This window comes from Neopelma chrysocephalum, unplaced genomic scaffold (genome assembly GCF_003984885.1).
Source record: "Neopelma chrysocephalum unplaced genomic scaffold, ASM398488v2 Primary Assembly neopelma1_96942, whole genome shotgun sequence".
NCBI lineage: Eukaryota > Metazoa > Chordata > Aves > Passeriformes > Pipridae > Neopelma > Neopelma chrysocephalum.
This window is the reverse complement of record NW_020925585.1, coordinates 2,911,128-2,928,107: the sequence shown is the minus strand read 5'-3', so window position 1 is coordinate 2,928,107 and position 16,980 is coordinate 2,911,128. Positions and strand designations below refer to the sequence as shown.

At 43.7% G+C, this 16,980-nt stretch overlaps 1 protein-coding gene across 3 annotated transcripts in view; it reads right to left on the bottom strand.

Moving 5' to 3' along the window:
* The window catches only part of TRIM36 (tripartite motif containing 36), a 30,891-nt gene extending 15,104 nt beyond the window's left edge, over positions 1-15,787 (bottom strand). Inside the window, exons 1-2 of one of the 3 annotated variants that reach the window (XM_027670901.1) lie at positions 15,680-15,784; positions 5,297-5,531 (exon numbers count right to left, since the gene is read on the bottom strand). In XM_027670901.1, the coding sequence (XP_027526702.1) occupies positions 5,297-5,531; positions 15,680-15,742 (298 nt within the window). In that variant the 5' untranslated portion in view covers positions 15,743-15,784. Of the gene's footprint in view, positions 1-5,296; positions 5,532-6,518; positions 6,568-15,679 lie in introns of those variants that run through there. The other 2 variants (XM_027670902.1, XM_027670903.1) reach the window with 2 other exon arrangements.
* Positions 15,788-16,980: the final 1,193 nt, after the last annotated feature.

Here is a 16,980-nt window from a genome sequence, read left to right as displayed (position 1 = left end):
CACTCCCATAAGGAATTAGTTCCTTTAAGTATCTTTGAAATTTGACCCATGGTAGTTATCCATGATTGTTAGCTAAGATGCCACAATCAGAGCATAAGTAAGTGCGTACTAACTGACAGTCTCAAACTCAGCTGGTCTCGTGCCTTTCTGCAGGTTCTGAGCAGAACAACTAGACTGCATTACATAACAGGATGAGTAACACGAGGCACAGGTGTATAACTGTCTTGCTAAGGGAAGCTGAGATTTTTTTCCTAATTTTATTTTTTGTTCAGTACTTACTTGAAGTGAATTAATTACCCAAACTGCACATCCTTCAGCACCTGTAACTTGGCATACACAGCAACACAGGCATGCAAGGCACAGCAACAGCAGTGAAACACAGACTGTATTTCCAATGTATGCTCCAAGCTAGCAGCGCACACAGGAACACAGAGAGAGATCTTCTACACAGACTTCTACGATGGTCTAAACAAAAAGATGACTTTGCATGCAGTCTCATGCAGAGAACAGCTACAAAAAGGGATCTGGAGTACATACATTTGCTGAAACTAAGAAAATCATACATTGTGGTGGTACATATGCTATAGCAGAGAGCAAACAATGACTAAGCAAGATAACAAGAAAAAAAACCAAACATGGTGCAGTGGTCAAGTTTAAAAATACAATCTGAAATTCATATCCATCCCTATGGAGACCTTTTATTCTGCCCATGGTGGATCGAAATGAGACTGTCATCATGAGCCATGCTCTGCAAAGACTGGTGACACTGCTTATGGAAAGCAATCCAATATCAGGGAAGTCCCATGCATGTGTAGATGTCTCATCCCTTTTCATTGACAGCACTCTGAGGGTCTAAGTTGGGGGGTTTTTCCTGTTTTAAATCCCCAAAGTTTACTTGCTAAGCTTCTTGGAGTGCTCTGGCATGAAAGGAAACATTCTCTTTCTGCCCAGCAACTCTTAAAATATTATCACACCGTAAGAATTAGTCTGCCTTCTGTTTAAAGGGTTTCTACACTCGTATTTAAAAAAAAAAGCACTGATTAAGTAATAAATTACTTTGAGTACTATCTTTCCTATATGTCTTGTGTCCGATTTGTTATAACTAAATTCTATTTATATACAAAAAAACCCCAAATAAACAAAAAACCACATGGAAAAAAACCCAGAGTAGCACAACCCCTGGATCTTGTAGACATGTCAGATATGCAGCTCAGCAAAACTTAGGTCCTCTCCATATTCTCTTTTACACTTTGCCAATTCAGGTTACAACAAACAAATATGTATTTTGTGACATTTTTGTAAGATATTAGGAATCATCACAAGCAATTTTCCACTGGGGTTTGTAAACAGATTGCTCCACTTGCACTAAGTTGCTCAATCGGTAACAAAAAAATTATCACAAGATATGCTCATGCTCAGATTGCAAACTCACAAATATTACCATATAGGTTGCAATGATTCAAGTCAAAGAGCAATCTTAAGTATGTCTTTTAAAGGCAATGTTCAAATGTCCTCTTCCCAAGGAATTGAAAAGTCCAAGCTGCAGTGAATGGTTAGCAAAGGGATAAGACATCTTAAAGATAAAATTGTGTTTTCCAAGTAAACAGTATTACCAGAATTCTATGGTTGTGGAAGACATGGACATTAAATGTGTGAGAGTTTAAAAAAAATAAGATTTTAAAAGTCAACTGGATTCTCTTAAAAGGTTAGGGGTTTTACAATATAACTGTATATTACCACCCCCCTAAGTCAGTTAATGCTTTTGGATGAACTTTGAGGAAGTAAAAAAAAAAAAAACAAACCATGAGAGAAGTCAGTAGCTCTAAAATGTTACTTTCAGATACCTTAATTTTTCACAAATCAAGAGTGCTTTCTGCAGAAAGAGCAGAAAAGGACAGCTTTCCAAGAGCTCTGATGGTATCATGGTATCTGATCGTAACTTTGTTTTATGACACTTTCAGCCTTCAATTGAGGCACTTTAAACTTCCTCTTGTGATTAGCTGCTTTGTCCTCCACTGAGAGTGAAGTTCAGATTTGTGTTTAGCTCACATCTTTCTTGGAGGATAACATACTCCTATGGATTGCTCATGTGCTTGCGAATACTGTCACAATATGGAGTTGAGGGATTTTTTCCTGTTTTTGGCAGAGCATCACATTAAAAAAAAAAACAATATTAATGTTAACAAGTCCACACCGTGGCTGAGTTGCACAGACGAGCTGACTTTTGGAAGTGAGATGTACTCAAAACACTGGCTATCCTTCAACCTAACTGTGTCATTCATTAAGCACACCAAACATTACAAGTCTGGAAGTTCAAAATATTTAGCTTTCCTCCTATATTCATGTAGTGTGCAAAATTTTCAGATCCAGAACTAGCTACTCATATTAACATGTTATAAATTTTAGTCCCCTTCTTTATCAAATTGAGCAGGCTCAGATACAATGAAGAACCAGTAATACCTTCCATTTGAAAGTGATGGCCAAACATGACCTTTAAAGGTTAGGAAGATCAATCTAATAATTACACTTCACTACCAGTAAGACAGCAGTTTCACTAAAACTTGAGCACGTAAACTCATGAAAATTAAAAAGCAGGGGAGTGGGGGAGGTGGTGTGGTGACTACTGGGGTTTTGTGTGCATTTTTGCACCCATCGATGTATATTCAGTCACATACACACACAAGGAAAAAATATAATGCAACTCGTAACTGAATTCCAGTCCAGTTGACCTTTAAATCAATGTTACACTGAATGAAAAGCTGTCCTTATAGAACTTCTTTGCTGTACCTTTGCTCACTGTAAAAGCTTTTTTGTGGACTTGACCACTGACAAAAAGCTATATGCTAACCAACAATATTTAACCCGAGATCTAAATGCTAGACTATCTGTAGCCAACACAAGAAGTGAAGCAATTCTACCTCTCCACCCAAAAGACCTCCTCTGTGAGGCTGCAAACAATGAACAGAGAGCTGTTTAGACACCAAAAAACAAGATATACCATTGGTTTACAATGGTTCAAACGAAAAGCATCAACTGTTTCCTCTCCTGCGGCTGTTAAACTCCTGCAGGGCTGAAAGGCAAGAATGTTTAGTTTCCTAGCACATGAAACAACTCTAGTATTTAAGCAGAACAGAAAAAGGGAGAAAGAAGAGATTGGGGGGGAGGGGCAGAGGGAGAGATATTTCAAACATTCAGTTTCTGCATTACCCATCAATGCTGCACAAGTGTCAACATAAACACATTACATGCTTTAATTATATTAACATTGTAATTACAGTAACATTACAGAAAATGAATTAGCAATAAGAAATATCCTTCATTTTACATGCAACTTGATTTTTTAAATTAAAAATTATTTTAAATATAATATAAACAGAGGAGTGTTTTTAAACCAACACACTGGATTTTAAGCAGCACACGCACTCCATGTGAAAAATACAGTTCTACCAGTTCCATCCTTTTTATATTAAGATAAACTATATTTGTAAGTGCAAGCTGTGTGTGCACAACAAATACAGAACATGAACCATTCCTCCGACAATTTCAAGAATTTAAATGCCAAAACCATTTAAAAAATAGAGTATATTCCTTACAGAGACAACAGGGATTCCCTAAGTGGAAAAAAAAAAAAAGAAAAACCACACAGTGGGGAGAAAATGTCATATCCATTTTCAAACGTGACATTAATGTCTTGACAGTGATATGCCCTGCAAAAGCCTACCAGTATGTGAGACCATACTTTGGATGTTTTCTAGAACATTTTCTCTTCTATGGAGGTACTCTATTACAAATTCCCCTATGGATCACAAAACAAATTAAGCAAGGCAATGCACCTTATGAGTACCTCAGGTGCAAGATGACAAACGTGCAGGTGTAAATTGCAAGCTGGTTGACCATTACTGGTACCAAACTGGTCTGAGAGCAAATCCCACACCCCATACAGCAATGAAGCTATAATGCCTGTAACACTAGAAGTGAAGATAGTATAACTTGAATTTACAAATGTATTCTTTAAAGCTCCCATTTCCATATGCTTTTCATTTTGCAAATTTGAACTGTTTGAGATGATAATTTTCCTGTGATGTGCATCTGCCCAACGCTCTTTGGGCAAGCCCATTATGTCCAAGTCCCAACCCTCTCTTGCTACTCATCCAACAGCTCTTCTGGAAAGCAATCAGCCGTCTAGTAGCAGGTCAGATGAGGAGATATCTTCCCATCAGTTTGCTGGGATGGTGGCAGACTACTGCGGACTTAAAGATTACAACTCCTGCAACAGCTTGTGTGCATGTATCTCAGGGCAGTGTGAGAGTGGCAGGGGGGAATATCAAGAACTGGTTTTTGCTTATCAAACTGATTTGAAGGAGTACCAGTACTAACAACTCACTAATCGTTTAAAAGAAGCGGGTGAAATTGCACATTTGAACTGTGAATACTGGAGAGGATGAACTTTAGTAACAGGAAATGCAAGACGGAGCTTTAGAGTTTGCCTTGTTGGTGACTCTTCCAAAGCAGCAGGGAGTGTGGTTTTAAACGGATAATTATGTCAGAAGAAAGCCTAAAAGCCAAGATGAGGTTTCTTTCAAGAAGTACAGCATGCACAAAGCACTTTCGATGTGTCTCTGTAAAAAAAGATCAACGAATCTGTGGATTACACGGACAGCTGTAAGAATCTTTCTAATATGATACCACAAAGAGCATGAGGAGTCCTATAGCTAAGTGCTCCTTAAAGCTTTGAGCAGACCACACTGAAAGAGACTGTCAGTGCAGTCTGCTTAGAGTCCTCCAAATCTGCAACTGTGCAGTAATCATAATCAATGGGAAATTATTTAGTGCAAGCATAATGAAGTGGGCAGGACAAAACTATAACTTGCAAAGTCTCTCTTCAAGCTCAGAAGGAAGTCAGAACTACTGCATTGAGGCTGGCTGAAACATGAGAGAACCACCTCAACCGTGCTACTGACAGGCAATAAAATCGCTAAAATCTACATCTCTGTGCTACTGAACATGATGCTATTGCATTTCGGTGTAACTGAATTACAGAAAAAAACAAACACAATGGTTATAAAGATTTACAGGATGCCACAAAGACAAATCTATTATATATGAAACAGAGCGCATTGTCCTTAAAAATATTCCCATTGTTCTTGACACAAAATGAACAAGACTTGCGCTATCCCTAAGTCATCTCTCTAACCGCAGCAGGAGTAATGGGAAGCCATTTTACCAATGCAGATACCAGTCATCTTAAGCCAGTATACTAATAAAATTAGAAAAACATGCACAAATTCTTACATACCTGATCTACTAATCCTGTCAATTCTGTCCATGCTAGAAGCAGAGATTCTGATTCGAGGGCTACTCTGATTAGAGGATTCAGAGCCTCCATCAGCAAAAGAGTCTTCAAATGCAAAAAGTATTTCTTTCACACATTTGTGACAGACATTGTGCTGGCATGGAAGGATCAGTGGATGGGTAAACAACTCCTTGCATGCTGGGCAGATAAGCTCTCTTTCGATACCCTTAATGGCAACCTTCATGATAGAAAGAGGGAGAAACAAGTGTAAGCGCAAGAAAACACGAGCCGTCAAGATTTATGGCACTGCTCTGTCACCAAAATCCCATCTCTTTAGAATAAATCCACACAGTTTTATCTGGTTTGAGGCACTTCTCTGGCTAAAACTGCAAACAAATCTCAATTAACATTTATGAAAGCACTGACAACGTTCATTTCAACTGAAGTGAGCACTGCCACTAGGCAAACTCAGTTCATCTTTAGGTCATGTCTGCATTGCAGGGGAGGAAAGGAGGGGAGTAGTCTTAATTCCACTCAAGGACCTAGTGGAATGAGTGCAACCATACTTCTAAACAATAGGAGTCCATATGTTTAGCTTGCTTGCTCGCTTTTCAGGAAGGGAGAAAAAAAAAAGAAATGATACTAAGTGTCAGATACTCAGTACTGGTTAAACAACAGACTTTCCTCACGTGTAATTCACATTTAAGGGCTGAAACTATTAGGTCTATAGTTCTGAGTGCGGAACATCATTTATTTATTTGTTTATCCGTTTATTTACGTCCTTATCTGCCGCACAAAATCCGCCCGTGGATCGGTGCAGCTCTTCAGTAATTCCGTGGCCCCCACGGTTCCCCTTGGCCCCGCGCCCCTCTAAGCATCAGGTGTCGGCGGGCGCAGGCACCGCCAGCCCAGCCCAGCCCAGCGCCGCTCCCGGCGCCAGGGCCGCCGCCGCTCCGCCCGGGCTCCCTGCGGGAGCGCTTCCCCCGGGAGCGCTTCCCCCGGCCCCGTCGGAAGGGCTCCGAGCGAGCCCTGCGCGCCGTCCCAGCTCCGCGGGGCTGCCGCCGGCGCCGCTCCCAGCTGGGTGGGCACGAAGCTGTCGGCGCACACCCATGAGGACGGACAGACGGACAGACAGACAGACAACCTCCAGCCCCCCGCACCTCAAGCGCAGGGACGATGCACCCCGCCCCGGCGGCCGCGCCCCGCCGGTTCCCCCCGAGCTCACCGGGCTCTCCGGCCGATCGCCCTCCATTCCGGTGCCTCCTCCTCCGCCGGCTCCGGCGGGCTCCGTCAGCCCGGGCGGGCGGACGGGACGCGGACGGGGAGCGCCCACGGCGGCGCCCGGCGCAAAATGGCGAGCGAGGAGCGAGGAGCGAGGAGCGGGCGCGGCTCGGGCGCGGGGCAGCGCGGGCGGGGCGGGGCGGCCGCGCCCGCGGCAGCCGCCGCAGAGCGGAGCTGTCCAGCCGCTCCCGTCGCTCCGGTCCCCGCGGGAGCCGCTGATTTCGTGGCTGTTGTTTTGGTTCTTGTCTTTCGCCGAGCGGCACCGGAAATGCCGCCCGTCCCGGCGGCCGGGAGTGTCGAGTGCTCTCCCGCTCAGCCCCTGCCATTGATAACCTCCCGTGGTGCCCGTGTCAAGGAATCGATGAATCGTAGAACGCTTTCGGTTGCAAGGGACCTTAAGAGCACAGAATCATTTAGTTTGGAAAAGACCTCTGAGATCATCGACTCCAACCTATAAGTGAACACTATGTCAACCAGAACATGGCACAAAGTGACACATTCAGTCTTTTATTAAACACCTCCAGGGACGGTGACTCCAACTCCCTGGGCAGCCCATTCCAATGTCCAATCACCCCTTCTGTGAAGAAATTCTTCCTGATGTCCAACCTAATCCTTCCTTGGTACAGCTTAAGACTGTGTCCTCTCGTCCTGATCATCTCACTCCAACCCTCTGCTATGGGCAGGGACAGCTTCCACTAGACCAGGTCGCTCAGCCCCCCATCCAACCTGGCCTTGAACACTTCCAGGGAGGGGGCATCTACAGCTTCTCTGCACAACCTATGCCAGTGCCTCACCACCCTCATAGTGAAGAATTTCTTCCTAGTATCAAATCTAAACCTGTTATCTTTAAGTTTGAAGTCATTCCCCTTTTTACACTCTCTGCCCACTTAAAAACTCACTCTCCCTTTTTTTCATAAGCCTTCTAAGTACTGAAAGGCCACAGTGAGGTTACCACTGAGCCTTCTCTTTTCTGTCCTGAGCAGTCCCAGCTCTCTCAGCCTGTCTTCACAGGAGAGGTGCTCCAGCCTCCTCATCATTTTTGTGACCTTCCTTTGGACTTCTTCCAACAGGTCCATGTCTTTCTTGGGCTGAGGACCCCAGAGCTGGACACAGTACTCCTCATGGGGTCTCAGTAAAGCAGAGCAGCAGGGGATAATCAGCTCCCTCACCCTGCTGTTTTGATGCAGCCCAGGATAATTGGCTTTCTAGGCTGTCAGCGCACACAATGTTGGCTCATGTCCAACTTTTCATTCACAAGAACTTTTCCGCAGGGCTGCACTCAGTGACCTCTTTTCCCTGTTTGAGCCTCGACTTATTGAACTTCATGAGATTCTCCTGGGCCCATTTATCCAGTTTGTCCAGGTCCCCAAGTGGATGGCATCCTTCCTTCTTTTGCGTCAACTGCACGACTCAGCTTCATGTCATCTGCAAACTTGCTGAGACTGTACTCGATCTCACTGTCTGTGTCACTGATAAAGATATTGGAGAGCACTGATCCCAAGACAGAGCCCTGAGGGACACCACTTGTCGCTGCCCCCCACCTGGACATAGAGCCATTGGCCACAACTCTCTGGCTGCATCCATCCAACCAATTCCTTATCTGTCAAATAGTCCACTGCCCAGGCTGCCTCATATCTTAACCTTTTTAATGAGCTGAGCTGCACTGGTGAGCACCAGGTCCAGTAACCCTTCTCCTCTGGCTGCTTTTTCTAATATTTGCACCAGGAACTTGTCCTCAATGCACTCCAGGAATCTCCTGGACTGCTTACAGCCAGCTGTATTGCTTTCCCAGCAGACATCTAGGTGGTTGAAACCCCCCAACAGGACGAGAGCCCGTGAGTACAATGTAACTGAACTGAAGCAAAAAGTCCTCACCAACAGGCTCCCCCTAATCATGCAGTCTGCATAGACCCCAACCACAAGATGCCCTTTGCTGGCCTGGTCATTGATTTTTAGCCATAAACTTGTTCATGGCAGTTTCTCAGAGGCAGCTCTTCAGAGTCTATCCATGTTAGAAAGGTGTGTGGCTTTCTTTGGGGAGAACACCACCACCTTATATGCGGCGTGGGAAAGGCAGCTGGACCGTACGCTTTAAGGGTGCAGGAGGCACACACCAGGCAGCTTTTGTGGTAGCCAGGATGAAAAAGAGGTGGGGAAGTGATTGTGACTGCCAGCATCCCCTACCCTCCACTTACAGTGTATTTCCATTGGAAAAGGGATAGTAAATACCCTTTTCACCATCCGCCAGAACAAACAAAAATGCTTTTAAATCTCCAACATCTCTGGGTTTTGGGAAGGGTGTGGACACCACCATTGCAGATGCAATAGTTAATATAGCATTAAACTAAGGGATAAAATAAAAGGAAACTTGGAATGAAAGTATACACTGTCTGTACATTACACAACAGAAGGTGGTTTAGTTAATTAAAACAGATGAAGCTTGAGCTGTGTGAATGATGAAATGCTGTCAGTTTGACAAACCCTAAACTTGACCTACTTGCCTATTAAAAAACAAACATCAGGATAATAAGTTCATTTTCCCTCAAAATTACCCTTCCTATGAGTCAATAAAACAAACATACTTGAAATGTCTTACTTGGGTATTGTTTACACCTGGTTTTTGGTGGCCTGGACACAAAATTCAAAGGGAAAATTCCACTCAGAAATCATGAAGGCAGGTGATTTTTGCATGTCCAGTACTACAAAGAAGAACTTCCTACAGAAGATTTACAATGTTTCACATTTACTTTAGAAACCATCCTCATAAAAATAGAGAGTACTGTGCTTGAAATTGTTCTGATAATGCCAGTAAATGGACAGTATGCATATTCAAATTGAAACATGTCACTTAACTGAGAAGGGGGGAGAACAGGTTTGTAAGGCCATGGGTTGTCAGCCTTCCAACTATGTTTTGACTAATGATTTGCAAGGCTCTGAATCACTATCTTTATATTATTTACTATCCTTTAACCACCTCTACTCTCGCCAAATGATGCTACAGGCAGGCTTTAACGTTGCAGCTCTTTTATAAAGAGCAATAGCACACTACCCATTGCTGACACTGGATGTCGTTGATTTGGGACCAGATAAACGATCAGCCGCAGATTAGAACAAAGACCCCTTGGCTGCCTTTGAAACAGTAGGAAGAAATTTTGCCTTTGGTGGCAGAGCAAGGCAAATCATTTTGCATTCATTTCAGAGGTGGAAGTGCCAGCGCAGGTGGGTGTTACTGGTGTGGCCAAACCTGGAGCACACATTTTCCTCCTGTCCTCCCACAGCCTTCACGTGGGCTACAGTGCCAACTACTGTTAATGCCAGGACTCGTGAGTGATTCTTTTTTCAATCCCTTAATAGATCATTAAGGTATTATCTTGTTTGTGCGCCTGTTTGCTCTGGCTTCAGGGTACTTTACAGCAGGATTTTAATTACCACCTCCATCACATTAAGATGTTACATGGGTGAAAATGTCCTTGAAGGCCTCCAAAGGTCAAAACTTCCCCTTCTGCATTCACACCCTTTTACTAGCCTCCCCCAGCCTAGGACTACTAAATTTGCAGTGCCAAAATTTGCATTAGCTTTATGGTACTGAGAGGAAAACACAACAGTTAGGATTCACTGATACATTAAAAAGATAAGAGCAGAAACCAGTGTCAGAAAAGGCTCCCGTCCTTAGCCTCTGCAGAAGGGGTTAGTAAGACCAACATTGCCACAGAGCTTGGACCTACCCTTCTGCTTTGCTTCCAGCCAAAGGCATATTTCAATTGGACATCTGTTCTGCTCTCAAGGGAGTCCTTTTGCATGGAGTAATGTCTGGGAAGTGTCAAAACAGTTCTAACACATCCTTCAGCAGGCAGGGTCTGACCAGGCATTATGACGTGCCTTGCATTCACAAGACAGCAGAAGATAGAAACTGGAATGGGTAGGGATTTTCATCTTATTTTCCCTCCTCCCTCAGATTAAACGTGGTTGTTAATTTAATAATTGTTACGCAACAACCTCCCAAGTGCTCATTCCCATTAACTATCAGTATAATTTCAAGAAGGACGCAGCACTGGTTTTCAACAAGCTGTAAAAATCCCATACTTGTTAAGCAGTGCAGTTGCAATCCTACTGCATGAAGCAACACAAGCCTGTCCCAAGGCACCAGGGAGGTTCTGCCAACACCTCCCCTGCCTTCAGTAGTCAGGTTCTCAGACCAAAGCTTTTCAAGGTCTTTATTTTCATACTGCTTTTGCAACCATGGCTCAAGACTCAGTCTTGAGACCTGATGGTCTGCACTCCTCTGACTGAAGAGTAGAGCCAATGCATCACAGCAGAGACATGCAGGATGAAGATGGATTTTTTTCCTGAGCTAACGTGACTGACTTGGGGATTGAGCTAACAATCACAGACACTTTTCTCTGTGTGCAATGTAAGTATTTTCTTCCAGGATGGATGCAGAGGGGTTTTAGCCTGCATCCCACTCTCTGCAAATTGTCAGTGATACAATTTGCTTCTCTACTTAGTCCTGAAAAGTTGAACCTCATGAAGATGACTCCTATTCAGAGGATTTTCCCAATCATGTAGGCTGAAAGATCTATTTTTAGTTCAGCAATAAGGCAGGAATTTATGTTGTCCTGAGAGAAACGTGCCTGTTTTGGCTCAGCAATACAGGTTTAACTTTGTCTTTGCAATGGCTACCTTTCAACTGTGTGACCCTGAACAGCCAGCAAGGATCTATAGACCTTGGGTGTTTTAAAGTTATTATGACTTGAGAATCTCTTGTTGTAAAACAAAAGTATCAGTCCCTACTCCTTTGATTCAGGATTGTTTATCTTCTCTGCAAAAATGTCCTATGGGCCCATAACCCTCAAGTTTGGATGGGATTCCTAACAGATCCCATAACCTGATCAGCTGAACTGAACAAGTTTTGAAGGTCCCACATGACACTATGCACAGAGCACTGAGTCACTAAAGACTATGCTCATCGAACTGTCAGAATCTGTAATCTGCTTTAGGTAGGATTTGTAGCGAGAACATCTCAAAGTGTGCTAAGTTGGCTCAGAATATCTTTACTTTTTCACTTACTGCCATATGTACAGTATTCTGCTTCATGCCCAGGACACCTGGAAAGCAGTACTTGCAGGAGACCCAAGGAGCAGCTACAGGCAGCAGTCCACACAGAGGACTCTGCTCTTTCCCTTCACGCATTGTAATCACTTGCCAAGCAAATGGAAAAATTATAATAAAAAAGCTTTACAAAAATACAGGATATTCAAATCAGAATAACTTCCAGCTCTGAATTAGGAGAGAGTCATACCTCTGAAGAAATGACTATTGTTAAGTAGAAAGGAAGTGTAAAGGTTACTCTTAAAAGGATTTCAAATATAAAATATTTACATTTTTAAAAAAAAGAATAAAATCAAATTTACAGGAAGACCAGTCACAGACTCCATTTCTGACACCATAAAGGTATTACATGAAAAATAAGGACAGTACACATGGAGCACATGGGGAGCCTTCTCTCCCTCACTTCAGATTGTAGATACCCCTGTCACAGAGGACAGGGTTGTCAGCTCTCCCTTGCCTTGTCATATCCCATACATTTGTACATGCTTCAGGGAACCCACTACTGGAATGATAAGAACATGTCTAAGATGTGGAAACACACCTTTGTCACACAGGTTGACTAACTCAGCTAAGTAACCGTGATTAAAAGCTGTGAAGACAGGCAAATTGGATTCCAATTGCTCTTGACTGCTGGATTTCAAACTCAGATCCTGCTGCAGTATCTAACTTAATATTGTTACTTGAAATTGAACTCCAAGTTATCTTTACGTGCTCTTTCATCAAAGTCATCTTTTTGTGCAAATACCTTTCACAATATATACACAGTCTGGCACGCTGTAAATCAATACTCTGTAAATTGAATAATTCACTCTTAAAGGTGAGGTCCTCCTCATAGGAACCCAAACCCCAAAGAAGTGCTTTTCTACACATAAGCAAGAAATACATAAAACCTTATCTTCTTCAACATGACATGAGGAACAGATTTCCAGTTCCCCTGAGTCAGGCAGCCCAGAGCAACCTGCCAGCCCCCACTACTAAATTATGCTGTATTTCTCTTCTCCAACTTCTCATGTGGTTCGGGTTTGGACCCCTATATGGCTCTATCCCTTAATTTCACCTGGACGAAAGCTGAAATGCTATCACAAGAGAATTTTCCATTAGTCTTTATATGAACCAGGCAGAAAGAAGGGACAGAAATCAGTGTCACCTGCTGGTTCCAGGTGGAGAACATGCAGAATTTCAAATGTTCTTAAAATTATCTTTATATATTTCTCATGTTCATATCATGGGGGGTTTAGGGCTTGTTTCTGTAGTATCTATCTCTCTACATGCTTTTTCTGGAGAATTGTTTTAAAGCTGTTCCTCATGAATCACAAATTGTCGGTTTCTGCAAACAATGTGGAGGGTAGGAATAGATGGTAAAACAAAGCAAACAAGCGAGGGAAAAAAATTTAAAAATAGAGCAAGAAATCAACAGCTAGTGCACAAGGATAGTGTCAGTGTCGTTAGTCTATCTTTGAAACTCACACATATCAGCTTATTGCTTTTATTAAGTTACAGAAAAATGCCTGAAAATGGTTTTACAAAACAGATAGCAAGTATTGGTGTCATTTACCCCAACAGACATGAATATTTCTTTACAGAATCTAAAAATTATTTGAAGTTAGTATTACGAGAGAATCAGACGCATTAAAAAACCCCAAACCCATACATCTATGCAAGTAAAACAGTTTGAAATGGAGCTTGGGTGAATAATTGGGGGGGTATATATGTGTTTTGACTACTGCAAAAGTCAACTTACAGGGAGGCAGTTGGGGGTGGGGCGGGGAAGATGGGGGGTTGGAAGAAGCCTAAGTCTGTATCTGGAATATTACATCATTTTGAGATGGTTGAGTGTTCGTCCTTGCTGTTACTTCAGAGCTGATACTTCAGAGTCCTGAAAAAAGGTCATACAATCTCCTTCTGCCCCAGTGCCTCTGATACAAAATGCAGTTAGTTGTTAATCTATCTCACAAGGGTATTTTGGAGTTCTCAGATGCTTCTGTGACATTTGTGACAGGTGCCTTGGAGGCCCAGAATATCTCAGATATTATGGATATATAACAGATGTTCTGGATATATGGATTACACAAGGACTGTTTTATTGGGACTAAAAGTGCTACATGAACCTTTCTGTTCCAGGTACAATACACAAGTTGTGTATGTGAAAGAGACTCACAGAGGAATAATTAGTATAGATCATTAATAGAGACAATAGGTTTTTGAAATGACATTCCCCCGGGCAAAAGTGATATATAATGATTTGCCCTGTTTGAGAGGCCTGACAGAGGCTGCAAGCTAAGTGGAAAAACAGCATGCTTGCCAAAAGATGTCACATGCCCAGGGTCTAAGAGCTGATGCATCGTACCTGTTGGGACCCATCAGGACCCTACATATGGAGAGCTGAGTGTGCAAGTGTAAAGTATTCTTTATTGATCCTGTTGTTCTAATAGTTCTTTGTTCAGTGAAAGGCAAGATGCTTAGCAGTTAACTCAGAGCACGTTAATGCTTCCAGGCTTTATGGTAAAAATTTTATTGATGTAGGGGAATGGGAAAGGGAAAACTGGGATTCTGGAACCTCTAAGCAACAATACCCTGGCCTCAAGCAAATACAGTTTACCATGCAGAAGAGTCCTTTTGCAGACATGATTTATGTCATCTGAGAAAGCAGTTTAATTATCCCAACAGAACACCTCCAAGCTGCTGGTTAACATCAATAAATTAGAAAGTGGGTGTAATCTAAAACCCTGGTATGAAGGGAAAAAAATGCAAAAGGCAAATGTGGAGAGCAAGAGGTCTCAGAGCTCAGCATTGGAGAGGGTCAAGCAGTGACTGCCACCATGGAAAGTCTGTGAAGGTCACAGAGCTGATACTGCTCCTCTTTTCTTTGAGTACATCAAGTGTCTGTGATGATGGGACTTGGCAATAGTTTTGTTCATGTATAAACAACAGCACTGTTTGTAATTAACTTGCATATTTCACACTACTGTGCTAACTCTGCTGTCTACTGAGCCATATGCTCTTCCAGAGGGTGTCTGATTAAAGCACAAACTGTTTAACTGTGGGAAAAGGGACACACATAGCACCCCATTACAGGCTAAGGTAGTTTCTGGCCCAAACCCTTTATGATTTTGTTCATTATATAAAATGAACAGTAACAAGACTTGTTCATCTGAATTTTCCTTTAATGTCACAGGCATGGTTACTCCTGGACAAGGAGAAGAAAATTATGCAGGAAGTGCTTCATTCACCTGCTCTAAAGGTTCATCCAGAACTTTTAGAAGAGGGAGGGAGGAGAGGGAGGAGGAGAAAGACGTGCACAAAGAACAGGCTGTAAAGGCAGCCTTTGGAGATATGCTAGAAAGTCACCAGGATGCATTTGAAACAATCTTTCCAATAGCAACATTGTTTGCTACACTTGTTTTTAAGTTTAGAAATATTGTGACTACTTCAGTATTTTGAAACCCACTGTGGCGGAGTCTTTGGGGCTCCCGGGTTTTCATATATACCAGCAGTTCACAAGTACAAAAAGTTGGATTCCCTCCTTTTTTCAACAAAAGACACGTGCAAGTCTCCCTCAAAACACTTGCCAACTCTGAATCAGTTCCTCAGACACTTCAGCGCTGCTCGCAGCCAGTTGCTCACAGCAGAATCCCACAGGGAGAGGGGTGCACCGGCCGTAGCGCCCCACATCCCTGAGTTGGCAGACCGCAGCACATGGAGCAGGGGCAGGGCTGTGAAGGCGCCGGATGCCCAACTGTGCTGGGCTGAGGGACGCTTCACATTGAAATTTAATTTTTTTCTTTTAACTTTTTTACCCCACAGCTTCGGAAGCACGTGGCAAATATAAGTCGAGCCTCCAAAGTACATTAGCTCTAAAGACGAGTCATTAGTCCCCTCAACCTCCCTCCAAAAAGCCCCAAAAAACCATTTCGTGGGGGAACTGATTCTCCCCTCGGGCTGTGCTCTCCTCCCCGCGCGCTGTCCCGGGGATGCCGAACCGCGCTCCGTCCTTACCCTGTCCCGCTTCAGCAGGTCCAAGATGTAGGAGAACCGGCTGCTGTCCGCTGCCACCTCCATGGCCCCGCAGCCGTGCCGCGGGATCACACCGCCCCTCCACTCCCCTCGCCCCTGCAGCGCAGCCCTTGCCCCCGCTGTTCTCCGGGGGAGGGCCGTCGTACTGCGAGAGATGCTCCGCCCGCCCACCCGCTCACGGGTCTGAGGATGCCCGTGAAAACCTCTCACCCTACAGCAGCGCGGGAGGATTGTCAGATACCTAGAGGTGCTGAGGCACACCGCCTCTGCTTAGACGCTGCGGCCGTAAAAGCTGCGTTAAAGCTGGAAGGGTTACACCTACTTGTGGTCTCACCAAATCTGAGTGGTACTGTATAAATCACTCTCATCTTGCACGGAGCTGATGGTGGCGCATGCCCACAAGGCCAACAGTCAAGGTGGGCATGCCTCTTTTCAAAGTATGGCTTGATGTGGGACATATGCTGAGGTACAGCATGATGCATTTACCTCCGGGCTCCATTTGGTTTTCTTAAATTCCAAGTATTTGTTTAGATGAAAAAATGTGTCTAAACACATCTGCAGAGAAGAGCATCTACTAATATAATGTATGTAGCAGTGTGTATGATCTGCCTCATGTGTATACACCTGGCTAGTGGTGTGTTTGTGGGGTAACTCGAACAGGAGGAAAACTTCCTATCATCTCTTTTTCTGCCTCCCAGAAAAATTTCTCATCTCCCACTAGAGATGAGGTGGATACAAGATGCCTATATACAACTGTGGCAGAAAAACTGGTCCCAGCAACTCAAGTACCTTCCACTTCTTGATTAAGGCAACCCTAAGGTCCCACTGAAATGTTCACACCAGAGGGGAGAACCAGCTACCAAGAGAGGCAGGCACAACCACCCAGACACAGTGGGCAAAGGGGCCCCAGAGGAAAGCTGGGGAATGGTGATTGAGACATGGCAGACATCGCATTCCTGCTCCCTGCCTATATCTCCACTCTGTGATGCTGCTATACCTTGCTTCTGGTTGAGGCACTGCAGGTCACTTCAGCCAGCAGCTGGCTCATTTCTTCCTCCTCTAAGGAGGAGACCTGGGGGAGAGGGACAGGTGAATGGCCAGTACACTTCTCTCTCACCAACTCTGTTCCAAACTGAGAAGTGGAAGACAACAAGCCCTTCTTATGCTGTAGCTATCAGGTAGCCCATGGAGCATATCACCCCTTTGTGGTGAAAACATACCAAAGAGTATTTTATAACAGTATAATGTATCCCCTCAGAGGCTGTATTTCCTAAGCATACTGA